The sequence below is a fragment of the Trifolium pratense genome, linkage group LG2 (assembly GCF_020283565.1).
Source record: "Trifolium pratense cultivar HEN17-A07 linkage group LG2, ARS_RC_1.1, whole genome shotgun sequence".
NCBI classification, from domain to species: Eukaryota; Viridiplantae; Streptophyta; class Magnoliopsida; order Fabales; family Fabaceae; genus Trifolium; species Trifolium pratense.
The window spans coordinates 46,159,235-46,172,654 of NC_060060.1; the positions used below are offsets into that span (position 1 = coordinate 46,159,235).

The window sequence follows — 13,420 nt, forward strand, 5'->3', positions numbered from 1 at the left end:
TCAGTTACCTTGGTACAACATAGGGAACTTCAATGAAATTCTTTATGCGGATGAGAGAAAGGGTCAAGTTGATAGACCTAATTGGCTAACAAATGGCTTAAGAGGTTGTAACTGATGTGGGATTGATTGATATATTCACATTCACATGGAGGTATACCCTTCAGGTGGTTTAAGAGTCTTGGAATAGAAAGAGCAGTTGCGGAAAAATTTAATCGTGCTTTGGAAAATCAGATTGGTGCAATTTGTACGTGTTCCAACTACCACTCACAATAAATTTATGGAAACTGATGGACAAAGATAATAGATGGAATTTGTAAACAGACATGTATTTATAGCAATAGTTTATAAAACAAGTAATTGACACTTTGTTACTATAACTGCCTTACCATTAGTTGGTTTTGGCTACTAACTACTTCTAAGTGAGTTAGTTATGGATTATACACAAACATAACACACATCCCTTATCCATAACCTCTAACTTCTTCCTTAGGACTTCAAATTTGTCAAGTTTGATGGCTTTAGTGAATCCATAAGCAAGTTGAGCTTGAGTAGGACAATATACCACTTTAATTTTCCCACACTCATAACTTATTCCCTTATAAAGTGGAACCTTGTTTCAATGTGCTTTGATCTACCATGTGAAACTAGGTTTGGCTAAGTTGATTGCAGACCTGTTATCAATTTGCAATTGCACAGGCTTTAGCAACTCACACTTCAACTCCATAATCAGTGATTCTAGCCAAACTAACTGACAAGTTGCATAGGTCACTGCTATAAACTCAGCCTCACATGATGACAGGGCAGTACTAGTTGTTTCTTTGATGACCAACAGATGGTTGCACCATTAAGCAAACACATGTACCGTATTCCTCCTATCAGTTTTGTCTCACACCAGTTAGAGTCTGTGTAGTTAACAAGCTCCACTTGACTCTCAGTTCTGCGTATAGGGAATAGTATACCATAATTGATAGTGCCTTTTACATGCCTCAGTATCCTCTTAGCAACTATCAAATGTGATTTCTTAGGTTCATTCATGAACTTACTTATGACACATAATACATAGCATATGTCAAGTCTGCTATTGCATAGGTATCTGGGTGAACCTACCAATTGCTTGTACATAGTTGCATCAACCTTCTCGTCAGTAATGCATTCTTTCAGTTCTGAGTCGGTTTCACAAGGTTTTGAGAATGAATTGCAGTCATTCATCTCAAACCTATCAAGTACCTTTAAGGCATACTTCTATTATGCATGATCATTCCCTTCTTGGTTTTCACAAACTCCATTCCCAAGAAATAAGACAATTCACCTAAGTCAGTCATCTCAAACTCTTTGTTTATGGTAAGCTTGAATTTTTCTATCTCCCTTGAATCACTGCCAGTTATCAATATATCATCTACACACAAGCAGACAATGAGTGAACCTGAGCCATTTGAATCCATCACATATACACCATATTCAATTATATACTTCTTGAATCCTAGTGGAATCAAAAGTTGGTCAATCCTTTTATTCCATGCTCTAGGTGCTTGCTTCAAGCCATATTGACCTTTATGTAGCTTGTACACCATGTTTTCCTTCCCAACTATCTCAAACTCTAGTGGTTGAGTCACATACACAATTTCTTCTAATGGACCGTTTAAAAATACTGACTTCACATTTAAATAATACAAAGTCCAATTTCTAATGTTTGCTAGTGCTACTACTAGTCCGATTCTCTCAAGTCTAGCAACAGGTGCAAATACTTACATTGTAGTCAATTCCTTGCTTCTGAAAAAAAAAAAAATCCCCTTGCCACTAATCTTGCTTTGTGTTTTGACACACTCCCATCAGGATTCAACTTTGAAGAAAAATTTGTCCACACAAAACTAAGACAAAATTGTCTAGAATCAAGACCCAATTGTAGTTGAAATTTGAGTAAACCAAACACAATAATACTTTCATTAAGGCTGGATTTAGATCAGAGTTAACGAGAGGAGTTCTTCTTTGGCCAAAGATGACGAAGTTAGGAGAGGAGAAATAAAATGAATGCAAAGAAGAGTGGTTAGATCAAGTGTGGTAAGGACTAAAAAGATCACATAAGATCATTTAGTCTAATAATAAAACTGAGTGGTACACTGGTGAGGGACTCAATTGATCCCTCACCCTAGAAGCCACAAAAACTATTTTTAGAGATAGTTTAGGAACGTGGGGTGGATTTGTTTAACACTTATTTGGGCCCACCCAACACAACCCGAACTATACCAAGGGTTTGGACCAAAAAAGAAGCGAAAAATTAACATGTCTAAACATGGTGTCCGACTATAGAAAAAACATTTTTTTCACTATACCTCAACCTCAATCACAAAAATTAAATAAATAAAAATATCATTAAGCACATACTTTAACCCAAATAGAGATTATTATCCGTCACCAATACTTTTAACCAGAAAAAGAAAAGCCTTGGGATCAATCATCAGGAAAACCAAGGAATCTGTTTATATGATTGGCCACTGGTGTAGCATCACCTGGGGTGTAAGGAAGAAGAGAATTTAAATCCATATCTGATATAGTTTGATGGAGTGTTTGAGGACTAGCACAATACAAATGTTTTCTGTTGGCAAGTTCATCTGCAAGTTCACTTTGATGATTATCCATCAAATCTTCATTTACAACCACAATTAAAGGTTTGCGTAGCCGCAATGTCTCAAATATGCTACCTGACCCTGCACAATATCAAAGTAGTTTCAGTTACTACCCAAGGACCATCCCCTTCTAGTCATCTCACAAAATCCTATTTTTTAAAGCTCATCACATGCTGTAAAGATAGTAATTAAATTATTGATGATAATGAACAAAACAATAAACTGAAGGTATCGGCTAACAACTCTACATGTAACAAAATATGGGCCTAACCTGTGAAATGGCAATGTTTCTAACTCATGATGAGAGGCTATAGAGCATGAACATAATAATTATGCATAACCCTTTTCGATTGTTTCTGACAGGACAGGGTTTTGATAAGGATGGGGTTTGATCAATACCTTTTGGATTGAATTATTTCAATTAAATGGAACCAAACTAAAATTCAGTTTGGTATATCATCCTCATTTGAATGGACATACTGAGGCTGCTCACAAATGTTTGGAGTCTTGCCTTAGGTGTCTTAGGCAAATTAAACCTAATTATGGGCTAAAATGGCTCAATCGGAAGAGTTTTGGAACAATTCAAAGTCGCTAACCATAACTATGCTGCAAATTAGTCAAAAAAAACTATGCTGCAAAGATGGAGCCCTTTAAGACCTTATTTTGGAGAGACCCACCTGTATTAAATAGAGATGCGACTCAATCCGCAATAGAGATTTAAGGTTGATGGCTGAAAGAAATCACATGCTGGATGAATTGATGGATCATTTTATTTTATTGCAAAATTAGAGTGTAAAGGCATCAACATAGCAGAATTGATGGAGCATTTGATTTGGGCACGAAATAAAAAGCATAACCAGGAAAATAAACACAGACAAAAGTTGAATTCCACGTAGGAGATATAGTTTTTCGGAAGATACAGCCTTACATATTGAGAGCTTTGGCTAAAAGGGCAAATCAGAAGTTGAGTTCTAGATATTATGGACCTTATGATATTGTGGAGGGAGAAAATCAGTTCAATTGCTTATAAGCTCAACTTTGAATAGGCATATTTGTGCTTATCTACTGGCATAAGCAATTGTGATATTGTTCAGGAGAGTTTATGGAAAACAGCTTATTAAATGTCCATTGCCAGACTACGAAAATTCTTAGGAGAACTCGTCTATATTACAGGATCAGTTTCCTAACTTCCATCTTGAGAAAAAGGTGTGTCTTGAGAGGGGGGCACTGTTGATAATAGGCGGGGATGTTGCTGGAAACATTGAGAGAGACTAGGCATTCTAATGAAGCAGTCTTATACAAATAACTTAATAAAGTGTCTATGCACTATAATTAGTGCAAAGTAACATGTAATAGACAAGTTGTAAGAAGCATACCTGCATGGCTAATGACAAGAGAAGCAGATCTTAGATGGTCTGCAATACTGGAAGAAAAAGTGAAGTAGTCTACAACCAATGAACCATCTCCTTCAGACTGCAATAAAAAGTTACCAACAAGAATTAACTCGGTAAAAAGAAAAGTATCTTCTATATAAAAGGATACTTTTAGATACTTCATTTACAGAAGTAATAAAATTATGTACTACAGCTTATTTTTCCAAAGCAAATAATACAAGGTAAGTTTATCTACAAATTTATCCACATTTTTATCTTACTTCTCTAAAATCCTTTACATGTATAATCAGTGTTGTTAAATGACTGCCATGGCGGAATGACGTGGCAGAATTTTGGACAACTGCCATAGGCAAAGACGTGTTTATATGATAGATTTTTGGCCTTCTACCATTTGCCAAAGACAGCATTGCGAATAATTAGAAGTATTAGTTTGTTGCAAAGCCACATACTAATCGTGCAAGCTTCCAAGACTGCCACTTCCACTGAGGCTGCATCACCCAATTATCCTCAAAGTTCAAATAGTTCATTTCCATCCCTCACCAGCCCAAACTACCACCAGCCATGGTACTAAGGTAGTACAATAAAGTTCATTCAGCAATTGTTTAAAGTGACAATGCCGCACAGATGGACTATCGTAGCCCATATAAGCACAAAAATAAAAATACACTACCAAATTAGAAATGAGGATGAATTCTCTAATGGTAACCTATCACATGAACAGATCCCACTATGAGAAAAATTTATGTCTATCTATCTCATCATTAAATAGGTGAGACTAAGAAAAATAGATACAAAAATGAATGCATACTAAGAAAAAATAGAAAATTTGAATGCATATTGCATATTAAGAAAAATGGATACAAAATTGGCATGCCACTGTAATTATTTCTGAAGTATAAAAGATGGGACTTAAAAGAGACAGGGGGAGGGAATAATGTTTGAGACTACCTTGGTAGGAACATAAGATCCACGACCCATTTGGATAAGAAGATGGGTATACCCTTTCACAAGCAACTCTTTCTTAACATTTTCAGAATCTACAGCTTTCACAAGAGCATCAAAAGAAGTTGTCCCTACAGTAACAAAAACAACTCTCCTCGATTTGTCAACCCCCTCTTCGTCGCCCATTTAATTAAGCACACCACTTGATTTCAATTTGATTCTTCCCGCAAACTATGGCTAAGTTGAAAGTGTGTTGACATCAAAAACAGCAATCAGCATTCGGGATAATTGATTTCATCACTGAACAAAGCATCACAGACAGAAAGAACCAGTCAACAAAATGCTTTGGTTACCTAAAGCCAGTGAAGGAAAATGGATTGCCCTTTTTATAGGCTTGGTAGCCCAATGGGAAAATTAGGCTCATAAATCAAACATAAAAGACTAGGAGTCATGCATTTGCAACCAGGCATTTAGCAATATAGACACAGTTTGAGATATGCGACCAATTTCAGGCATAAACACTGATTAAATTTCAATATCCTCCAAAGTCAACCCAAGATGAGCTATACTACATAATGCAATTCAAAATTACGCCATTGTGTCGGTAATTAGCAATACAGCAGAAACAAATAAGCATGTCATGTTCTGGGCTATACCGAACGAAATGAAGACACTACACAGTGGCAACACAGGTGATATAAGCTAACTTCAGTTACTAGACCAAAAGTTACAGAAAGCCGCTAACACTTACATCAGAAGCATCAACAGATATTTACTTTCAGAAAGATTATCATTTGGTGTGGTATTGTTCATAATAATCATCTGCATGCCAGACCATGGCACAGATACCCACGAGGAGAGGCGTCACATTTAATTGGATTTTGCTCCTCTAAAGTGAGTAGTTAGTATAGTCAGAAAAACAAGAATTCATATTTTAACACACTAATGATCTTCATTAACCATGAATTTGTTCAGTAATTTTAATAAATGGTGGCTGGCTCTACCATTTCACAGCATGTCGAGCTACAAATTGAATCCCAACGAGCAAACACGCAGCATTTAGTTAGACTTTCATTTCTAAAGTAAGTAGTTCGTATAGTTAGAAAATCAAGAATTCATATCTTAATAAACTAATGATTTATCATCAACCATTGATCTATTCAGTAAATGTAGATGGTTTATATACCCTCTAAACGAATAGCTCTTCAAAAAAGAGTCGGATCAACAATTGATAGCATAGATCTAAATTGCAAACTACAACTGCAATTGCAGTCGCAATATAAAGGTTTTAGATGTTTCTGCAACAGTATTACGTGCATGTTTGGTATCACAGCAGGTTTTCCCAAATCAAGGTGAGCCACCATGATTTTGTAAAAGCTAATTGTATGTTTGGCTCCACTTTTAAAATAGGAAAATTTGATTCTTGAAGTGTAGAATTGATTTTGACATGGTTAGTTGCTCTCGAGTAGAATTATACTTACCTCCATAATTCATTCTAACTTGAAGCTAGAAATTGGAGCTTTTGATTCTACAATTGATTTGACATGATTAGTTGCTCTCGACTCTCGAGTAAAATAGTATTTACCTCCATAATTGATTCTAACTTGAAACTAGAAATAGGAGCTTTTAATTATAGAATTGATTTTTACACTCAAATTCATTGTTCAACTCAGTTTTACATTATCCAAACACAAATCAGTTTAACTTCAACTTAGTTTTTAGCTGAATCCAATATACATAACTAATTCACTCAAAATCAATTTTTGTCACCGCAAAACCAAACACACCCTAAATATAACTTTTGCAAAATTAATCCATCATCTTACCAAACATGCAAATAATCTGAATATAAAGATCACAACATACTATAAAACATAATTAATCAAAATTACTAATGGTAACAAAGGATTGTGCGCATACCTGAAGAAGCGCTTGTGGATAAGCGGAGCCGTTGTTACCATGCCATGAATCTGAGTTACACGAACTGTGTTAGAAGATGATATTGTGATTGTGAATCTAGACGGGTTTTATATCTTGTTTATTGATTTCGCTTGATTTGAAATGTATAAACATCAAGGGCATTTGGTCTAGTGGTATGATTCTCGCTTAGGGTGCGAGAGGTCCCGAGTTCAATTCTCGGAATGCCCCATTTTTCAACATTTTTTAGTTGTATCATTAATTTTTCATATATGCTGCTACAAGCATTTGTTTGTTTGTCTTCAAAAATAGATTGGCACTAAAATCTTTTTGAGTTGTATCGTTAGAAGTTCCACATTGGCTAGAGATATGGTAAAGATGACTTTTATAAGTGTAGTGCAAACCTCAATTCTCAAGTATAGGCCTCACAAATTCTAATATGGTATTAGAGCCTATCCTAAATCCATTTGTTGTTTGTTGTGGAGACCTCCCATATTTGGGCCACCCGTTGTTGTTGATTCCACGTTCCAGCTTGTTCAGTTCTTGACGTGAGAGGGTGTGTTAGAAGTCTCATATTGGTTAGAGATATGGTAAAGATGGCCTTTATAAGTGTAGTGCAAACCTCAACTCTTAGAGCAACTCTAGCAATACTATTTGTGCATTCGCCAGCTAGAAATGAGGTATTTTGCAACATGTAGATGCGTGACCTCATGAAGCAATAATTTCAAGTAATTTTCCTTCTTGGATTAGCTCCCACTGGAATTTCGAGAAAACGGAAAGGGATAGAGTCCACCTTGCAATGAAGGAAAGAGGACGCAACTGCTAAGAAATCATCATCAATATTGATACCATGCAATTTCTTTTTGAAAAAATTGACCTTCAAATTCGATACTAACTCAAAACTATGCAACACCATTTTTTAAAGACGATAAATTCTCCCAGGAAGGTAGGAACCTTTACCAATCATCACTGTGTCATCCGCAAATTGTAAAGTATGAAATGTAGGTCATCATTAACCTTGTAGCTACTATTAATAAAGAAAAAAAGGAGTAGTGGATCATCTTGCCTCAATCTTTACCAATCGATAAATCATCCTTAGGACTACTGTTAACAAGTACCAACATTGAACGATTTAAAATACAAGTTATCATCCAAAAGTGAATTATCTAAAACCTTACTTTTAATAATTAAAAAATAATAACTTGAAAAGATGACAAACATTCTAGAGACTCCTCAAAATGTTCAATGTCTGAAACTCTCTTGCAAAACTTATTTCCCTCATTCTCGTCTTTTAATTCCTTATGTAATTTTCGTCATTCTTTCTCTCCGTGTTTCACTTTTCTCACCGGATCTGCAAAAGTAAGGGGAAGGCGATCCATAAGAAAAAATTGAAGCTTGAATTGAAGGGTAGCAATGAAGAAGAAGAATCAAAAAGTAGTATGGTTAGGAAATTGGAGAAAAGGTTATGGGTAATTAGGTAAATATACTTCTCACCAAAAAATAATAATTTGAACTCAATTTTACTTTGACGTGAAAGCTCCAAATTGTTGCTTCGAAGTAACTCGCGTTTGGAGGTCAAATCCACATTTCAAAGAATCTATTTTACAAATATCCAAACATAAAAAAAAAAATCTTCAAATCACGTTTTGAGTAGTAGACTCATGTTTGGAGGCAGGAAACACTGAACCAAACGAGTACTAATTCATTCACTACCAACATTGCAAATTAAGTAAAGACTAAACTTACAAGGTCCCCATTTTATAGGGACCAGATACTACAAATTTAACCAGCCAGCTAGTTTACTGGCTATAAATGATAAGCTGTATCACAATTGGGTTAAAGTGTCACATCACATCTCGTTTGATCTAATAGTGAAAAGAAATTTGTACATGGTGAAAGATTTATCTCACTTATATACCATAAACTTAGCCATAATCATATAGACTTGTTGCATTTAAAATCGTTAATTGAATTCATATGAATACTACATTCAATTAGGACAAGATATTTGAAAACATTTTTAACTCCAAAATAAAAAATTAATCTTAATAATTTTTTTAGAATTTTTTTTAAAATAAAAAATAATTTTTAAAATTTTACTACTCAATTATTTTATTTTTATTTTCGCCAAATCAAGTTTACCGAACGGTAAAAACTAGAAACTTCTTACTCTGAATTTCCCGCGCCAGATTATCTTCGTCCTCTAACAATGGAAAAGCCGCGAACATTCCAGACTCGACCGTTATAACAGAACGTTCTCGATTCATTTCAAACGACACCGTATTACCTCATTATCTAGAGAGAAATAGAAGAATCTAGAACCAGTTTCATTAACCACACTATATAACCTCTCCTTATTCGTTTCCATTCGTTTCATCGAAGCATCTCAATATTCTCTCTCCTGCAATTCGCTATCTCTCTCTGCAATTCGCTATCTCTGTGTGATTTGTTTCTCGATCGAGTTTCAATGGAAGACGTTGAGACATTCGCATTCCAAGCTGAGATTAATCAACTTCTTAGTTTGATTATCAACACTTTCTATAGCAACAAGGAGATTTTCTTGCGTGAACTTATCAGCAATTCTTCTGATGTAAGTTCGCGTTACTTCGATTCCTCGTTTATCATCATATATTGATTCGTCGATTCATCTGCATTTCAATTACTAGTCGATCTATAACTGCAATTGTTTTCGTGTTAATTTTTGAGTTATGAAGTTAATTTTAGTTTTCTAATAAATTTGTGTTTGATTTATTCACAGTCTGATTAATATTCTGTTTATCAATTTAATCTTTAATTAAAATTGTTTTCCAATTTAATCAATTTAAGTTAGTTTTAGCTTATTAATTTGTTTTTGATTCATTCACATTTTGATTAATAATTAATTTTCCAATTTAATCTTAAATTACAACTGTTTTCCTGTGAGTTGAGATATGAAGTTAATACTATTAGTAGTTAGTTGCTTTCAGCTTATTAATTCGTGTTAGATTCATTCACATTTCGATCATGATTAATTTTCCAATTTAACCTTAAATTACAACTGTTTTCCTGTTAGTTTGGAAATATGAAGTTAATACTATTAGTAGTTGCTTAGATGTAGTAGTTGATCAATTTATTCTGTATATCAATATGCAAATTTATTGATTAAATTGAATTAGTTTCTGAAAGCTGGTACTTGAGTATTGTTGATGTTACTATAGATTGAATTATCAATTTAATCTTCAATTAAAGCTGTTTTCCTGTTAGTTTTTAATCAGTTCATCAATGTGTATTCTGTTGATTAAATTGAGTTAGTTTCTATAATCTGTTAACTTTGACATTACTATTTATTAAATTGAATTAGTTTCTGTAATGAGTATTGTCAATATTTCTCTCAATAAGCCTGTTTGTTTCATGAAGTTTATGCAATTCAACTTTCACTAACGGTGTTTTTGGATCTAATTTTTGATGCAAAAGGCTTTGGACAAAATTCGTTTTGAGGGTTTGACTGATAAGAGCAAGCTTGATGCTCAACCAGAGCTTTTCATTAGGATTGTGCCTGACAAAGCCAACAAGACTCTGTCCATCATAGACAGTGGCATTGGCATGACAAAAGCAGGTAATGTCATAATTCCTCGTTTATTAGAAGATTGTGTGTGTTTGAATTGGCAATGAATTCGATATTCAAATTGGCATCATGATTTTGTGGATGTTTTGAAGTGTAGCTTATGTTAATATTATGGTGGAAAGATGTAATCCTGTTAAGTTTGTTTAAATCTAAACATAGTACATTATAAGTGGTGTTCATTTGCAATTACGATTTGGAACCTCTCTGAAAGTTCCTTTTTGGTGTTTCTTTTTTATAGATTTGGTGAACAACTTGGGTACTATTGCGAGGTCTGGAACCAAGGAATTCATGGAGGCATTGCAGGCTGGTGCTGATGTTAGCATGATTGGTCAATTTGGTGTTGGATTCTACTCTGCTTATCTTGTTGCAGAGAAAGTCATTGTTACCACCAAGCACAATGATGATGAACAATACATTTGGGAATCACAAGCTGGTGGCTCATTCACTGTTACAAGAGATACTGATGGCGAGCAACTTGGTAGGGGAACCAAGATCACTCTTTTCCTCAAAGAGGATCAGGTAGTTTACTTATCATAGTAATTCTCTTGGATTATGAATTTAACTTCTAAGTTTTCCTAGCAGAGACTAGTTTATAGATTGAAGAATTTTTTGAAATTTTGTTTATGTAGCACTACATATTTTCAATGATTAAATTAGTGCTTACTGTTTTTTAAAATGGTTAGTATTGAAAACTATATATTATATTAAGCATTGTGTTGAACAAACGAATTATTCATTTTATGAACAGTTGGAATACTTGGAGGAGAGGAGGATCAAGGATCTTGTGAAGAAGCACTCTGAATTCATTAGCTATCCAATTTACCTCTGGACTGAGAAGACTACTGAGAAAGAGATCGGTGACGATGAAGATGATGAGTCCAAGAAGGAGGAGGACGGGGCTGTTGAGGAAGTTGATGAGGACAAGGAGAAAGATCCCAAGAAGACAAAGAAGATTAAGGAGGTTTCTCATGAGTGGGAACTCATCAACAAGCAGAAGCCAATCTGGCTACGCAAGCCAGAAGAGATAACAAAGGATGAATATGCTGCTTTCTACAAGAGCCTCACTAATGACTGGGAAGAACACTTGGCTGTGAAGCATTTCTCTGTAGAGGGACAACTTGAATTCAAGGCCCTTCTCTTTGTCCCGAAAAGGGCACCTTTTGATTTGTTTGACACCAGAAAGAAGATGAACAACATCAAGCTTTATGTTAGGAGGGTGTTCATCATGGACAACTGCGAGGAGCTCATACCAGAGTACCTTGGATTTGTGAAAGGTGTTGTTGACTCTGATGACTTACCACTCAACATCTCTCGTGAGATGTTGCAACAGAACAAGATCTTGAAGGTGATCAGAAAGAATCTTGTGAAGAAGTGCATTGAGATGTTCAATGAGATTGCTGAGAATAAGGAAGACTACAACAAATTCTATGATGCTTTCTCTAAGAATTTGAAATTGGGAATTCATGAAGATAGCCAGAACAGGGCTAAACTTGCTGATTTGCTCAGATATCACTCTACAAAGAGTGGAGATGAATTGACAAGCTTGAAGGATTATGTCACCAGAATGAAAGAAGGCCAGAAAGACATTTACTACATCACTGGAGAGAGCAAAAAGGCTGTGGAGAACTCTCCATTCTTGGAGAGACTCAAGAAGAAGGGCTATGAAGTGCTCTTCATGGTCGATGCCATAGATGAATATGCTGTGGGACAACTGAAAGAGTACGATGGAAAGAAATTGGTTTCAGCAACTAAGGAAGGATTGAAGCTGGATGATGAAACTGAGGAAGAGAAGAAGAAAAAAGAAGAGAAGAAGAAATCATTTGAAGATCTCTGCAGGGTCATGAAAGAAATTTTAGGAGATAAGGTGGAGAAGGTAGTTGTCTCTGACAGAATTGTTGATTCTCCTTGCTGTTTGGTGACTGGTGAATATGGATGGACTGCAAACATGGAGAGAATTATGAAGGCTCAGGCTCTGAGAGACACCAGCATGGGAAGCTACATGTCTAGCAAGAAAACTATGGAAATCAACCCTGATAATGGCATTATGGAGGAGTTGAGGAAGAGATCTGAAGCCGACAAGAACGACAAGTCGGTCAAGGACCTTGTGCTGCTGCTTTTTGAGACTGCTCTTTTGACTTCAGGTTTTAGCCTTGATGATCCCAACACATTTGCAGGAAGGATTCACAGAATGTTGAAATTGGGTCTTAGCATTGACGAGGAGGAGACTGGTGCTGATGATGTTGATATGCCTCCATTGGAAGAAGATGGTGCTGAGGAGAGCAAGATGGAAGAAGTGGACTAAAAGCCTTTACAAGTTTTGAGTTCTATTGTTCATAATTGGTCATTGAGTTGCTATTACTTTGTTAAAATAGGTGAAAATATGATGGATGCTTTTTTTGTCTTATCATTTTTTGTCTTGAATAGTTAATGGCGCTGGGTTTTGGTTTTATATGCGGTGTAACTACATCTATTGTCTCATCAATCAAAATGAAAAACTAGTCTTTTTCTTTCCATTTTTTTGGTACAAAACTAGTCTTTATAAAACGTTGTTTAATAACTTTTGTGGTAGATTCAGTTAGTTTTGTTCTCTAAGCTATAAATTGTCTATCCAAACATAGTATATTACTGCAATGTTATTGGCTTCAGGAAAAACTAAGAGTGATGTCTTTCCCTTGTGAGAAGAAAGTTGGTAGAATCGTTGGGTGAAGTTAATCTAAGCCCAAAACATTCTTTACTTGCAAACCAATTCCATTATCCTATAACTGCACTGTTACTTCCAGTATTCTCGTTCTCATACGGATAATGTGCCTGTGATCAACAGAGAGAGTGATGTCAATCCGGCAATGTGCTTTGTTTGGCTGTTTTTACATGAATAGAGGCCTATTAGGATGCATATGCTGAATGATGTGGGGCGGGGGTGAGGTTGATCCTAGAGTATT

The 13,420-nt window shown here is 35.4% G+C and overlaps 2 protein-coding genes and 1 non-coding gene across 3 annotated transcripts; 2 read left to right on the forward strand and 1 right to left on the reverse strand.

The window, feature by feature from the left end:
- Nucleotides 1-2,350: 2,350 nt before the first annotated feature.
- LOC123911120 (UDP-N-acetylglucosamine transferase subunit ALG13 homolog) lies at nucleotides 2,351-7,118 on the reverse strand. The gene is made up of 4 exons (XM_045962474.1): nucleotides 6,881-7,118; nucleotides 4,967-5,260; nucleotides 4,001-4,097; nucleotides 2,351-2,705 (listed from the first exon to the last, which is right to left on the reverse strand). The coding sequence occupies exons 2-4, from the start codon at nucleotides 5,144-5,146 to the stop codon at nucleotides 2,449-2,451; spliced, it is 534 nt and encodes a 177-aa protein (XP_045818430.1). The 5' UTR covers nucleotides 5,147-5,260; nucleotides 6,881-7,118; the 3' UTR covers nucleotides 2,351-2,448.
- TRNAP-AGG lies at nucleotides 7,037-7,108 on the forward strand. The gene has a single exon. It is a non-coding gene; the product is annotated as a tRNA-Pro (tRNA).
- A 2,082-nt stretch (nucleotides 7,119-9,200) lies between the features above and the next one.
- LOC123910286 (heat shock protein 83-like) lies at nucleotides 9,201-12,930 on the forward strand. The gene is made up of 4 exons (XM_045961385.1): nucleotides 9,201-9,467; nucleotides 10,331-10,472; nucleotides 10,720-11,000; nucleotides 11,230-12,930. The coding sequence occupies exons 1-4, from the start codon at nucleotides 9,345-9,347 to the stop codon at nucleotides 12,781-12,783; spliced, it is 2,100 nt and encodes a 699-aa protein (XP_045817341.1). The 5' UTR covers nucleotides 9,201-9,344; the 3' UTR covers nucleotides 12,784-12,930.
- The last annotated feature ends 490 nt before the right edge of the window (nucleotides 12,931-13,420 follow it).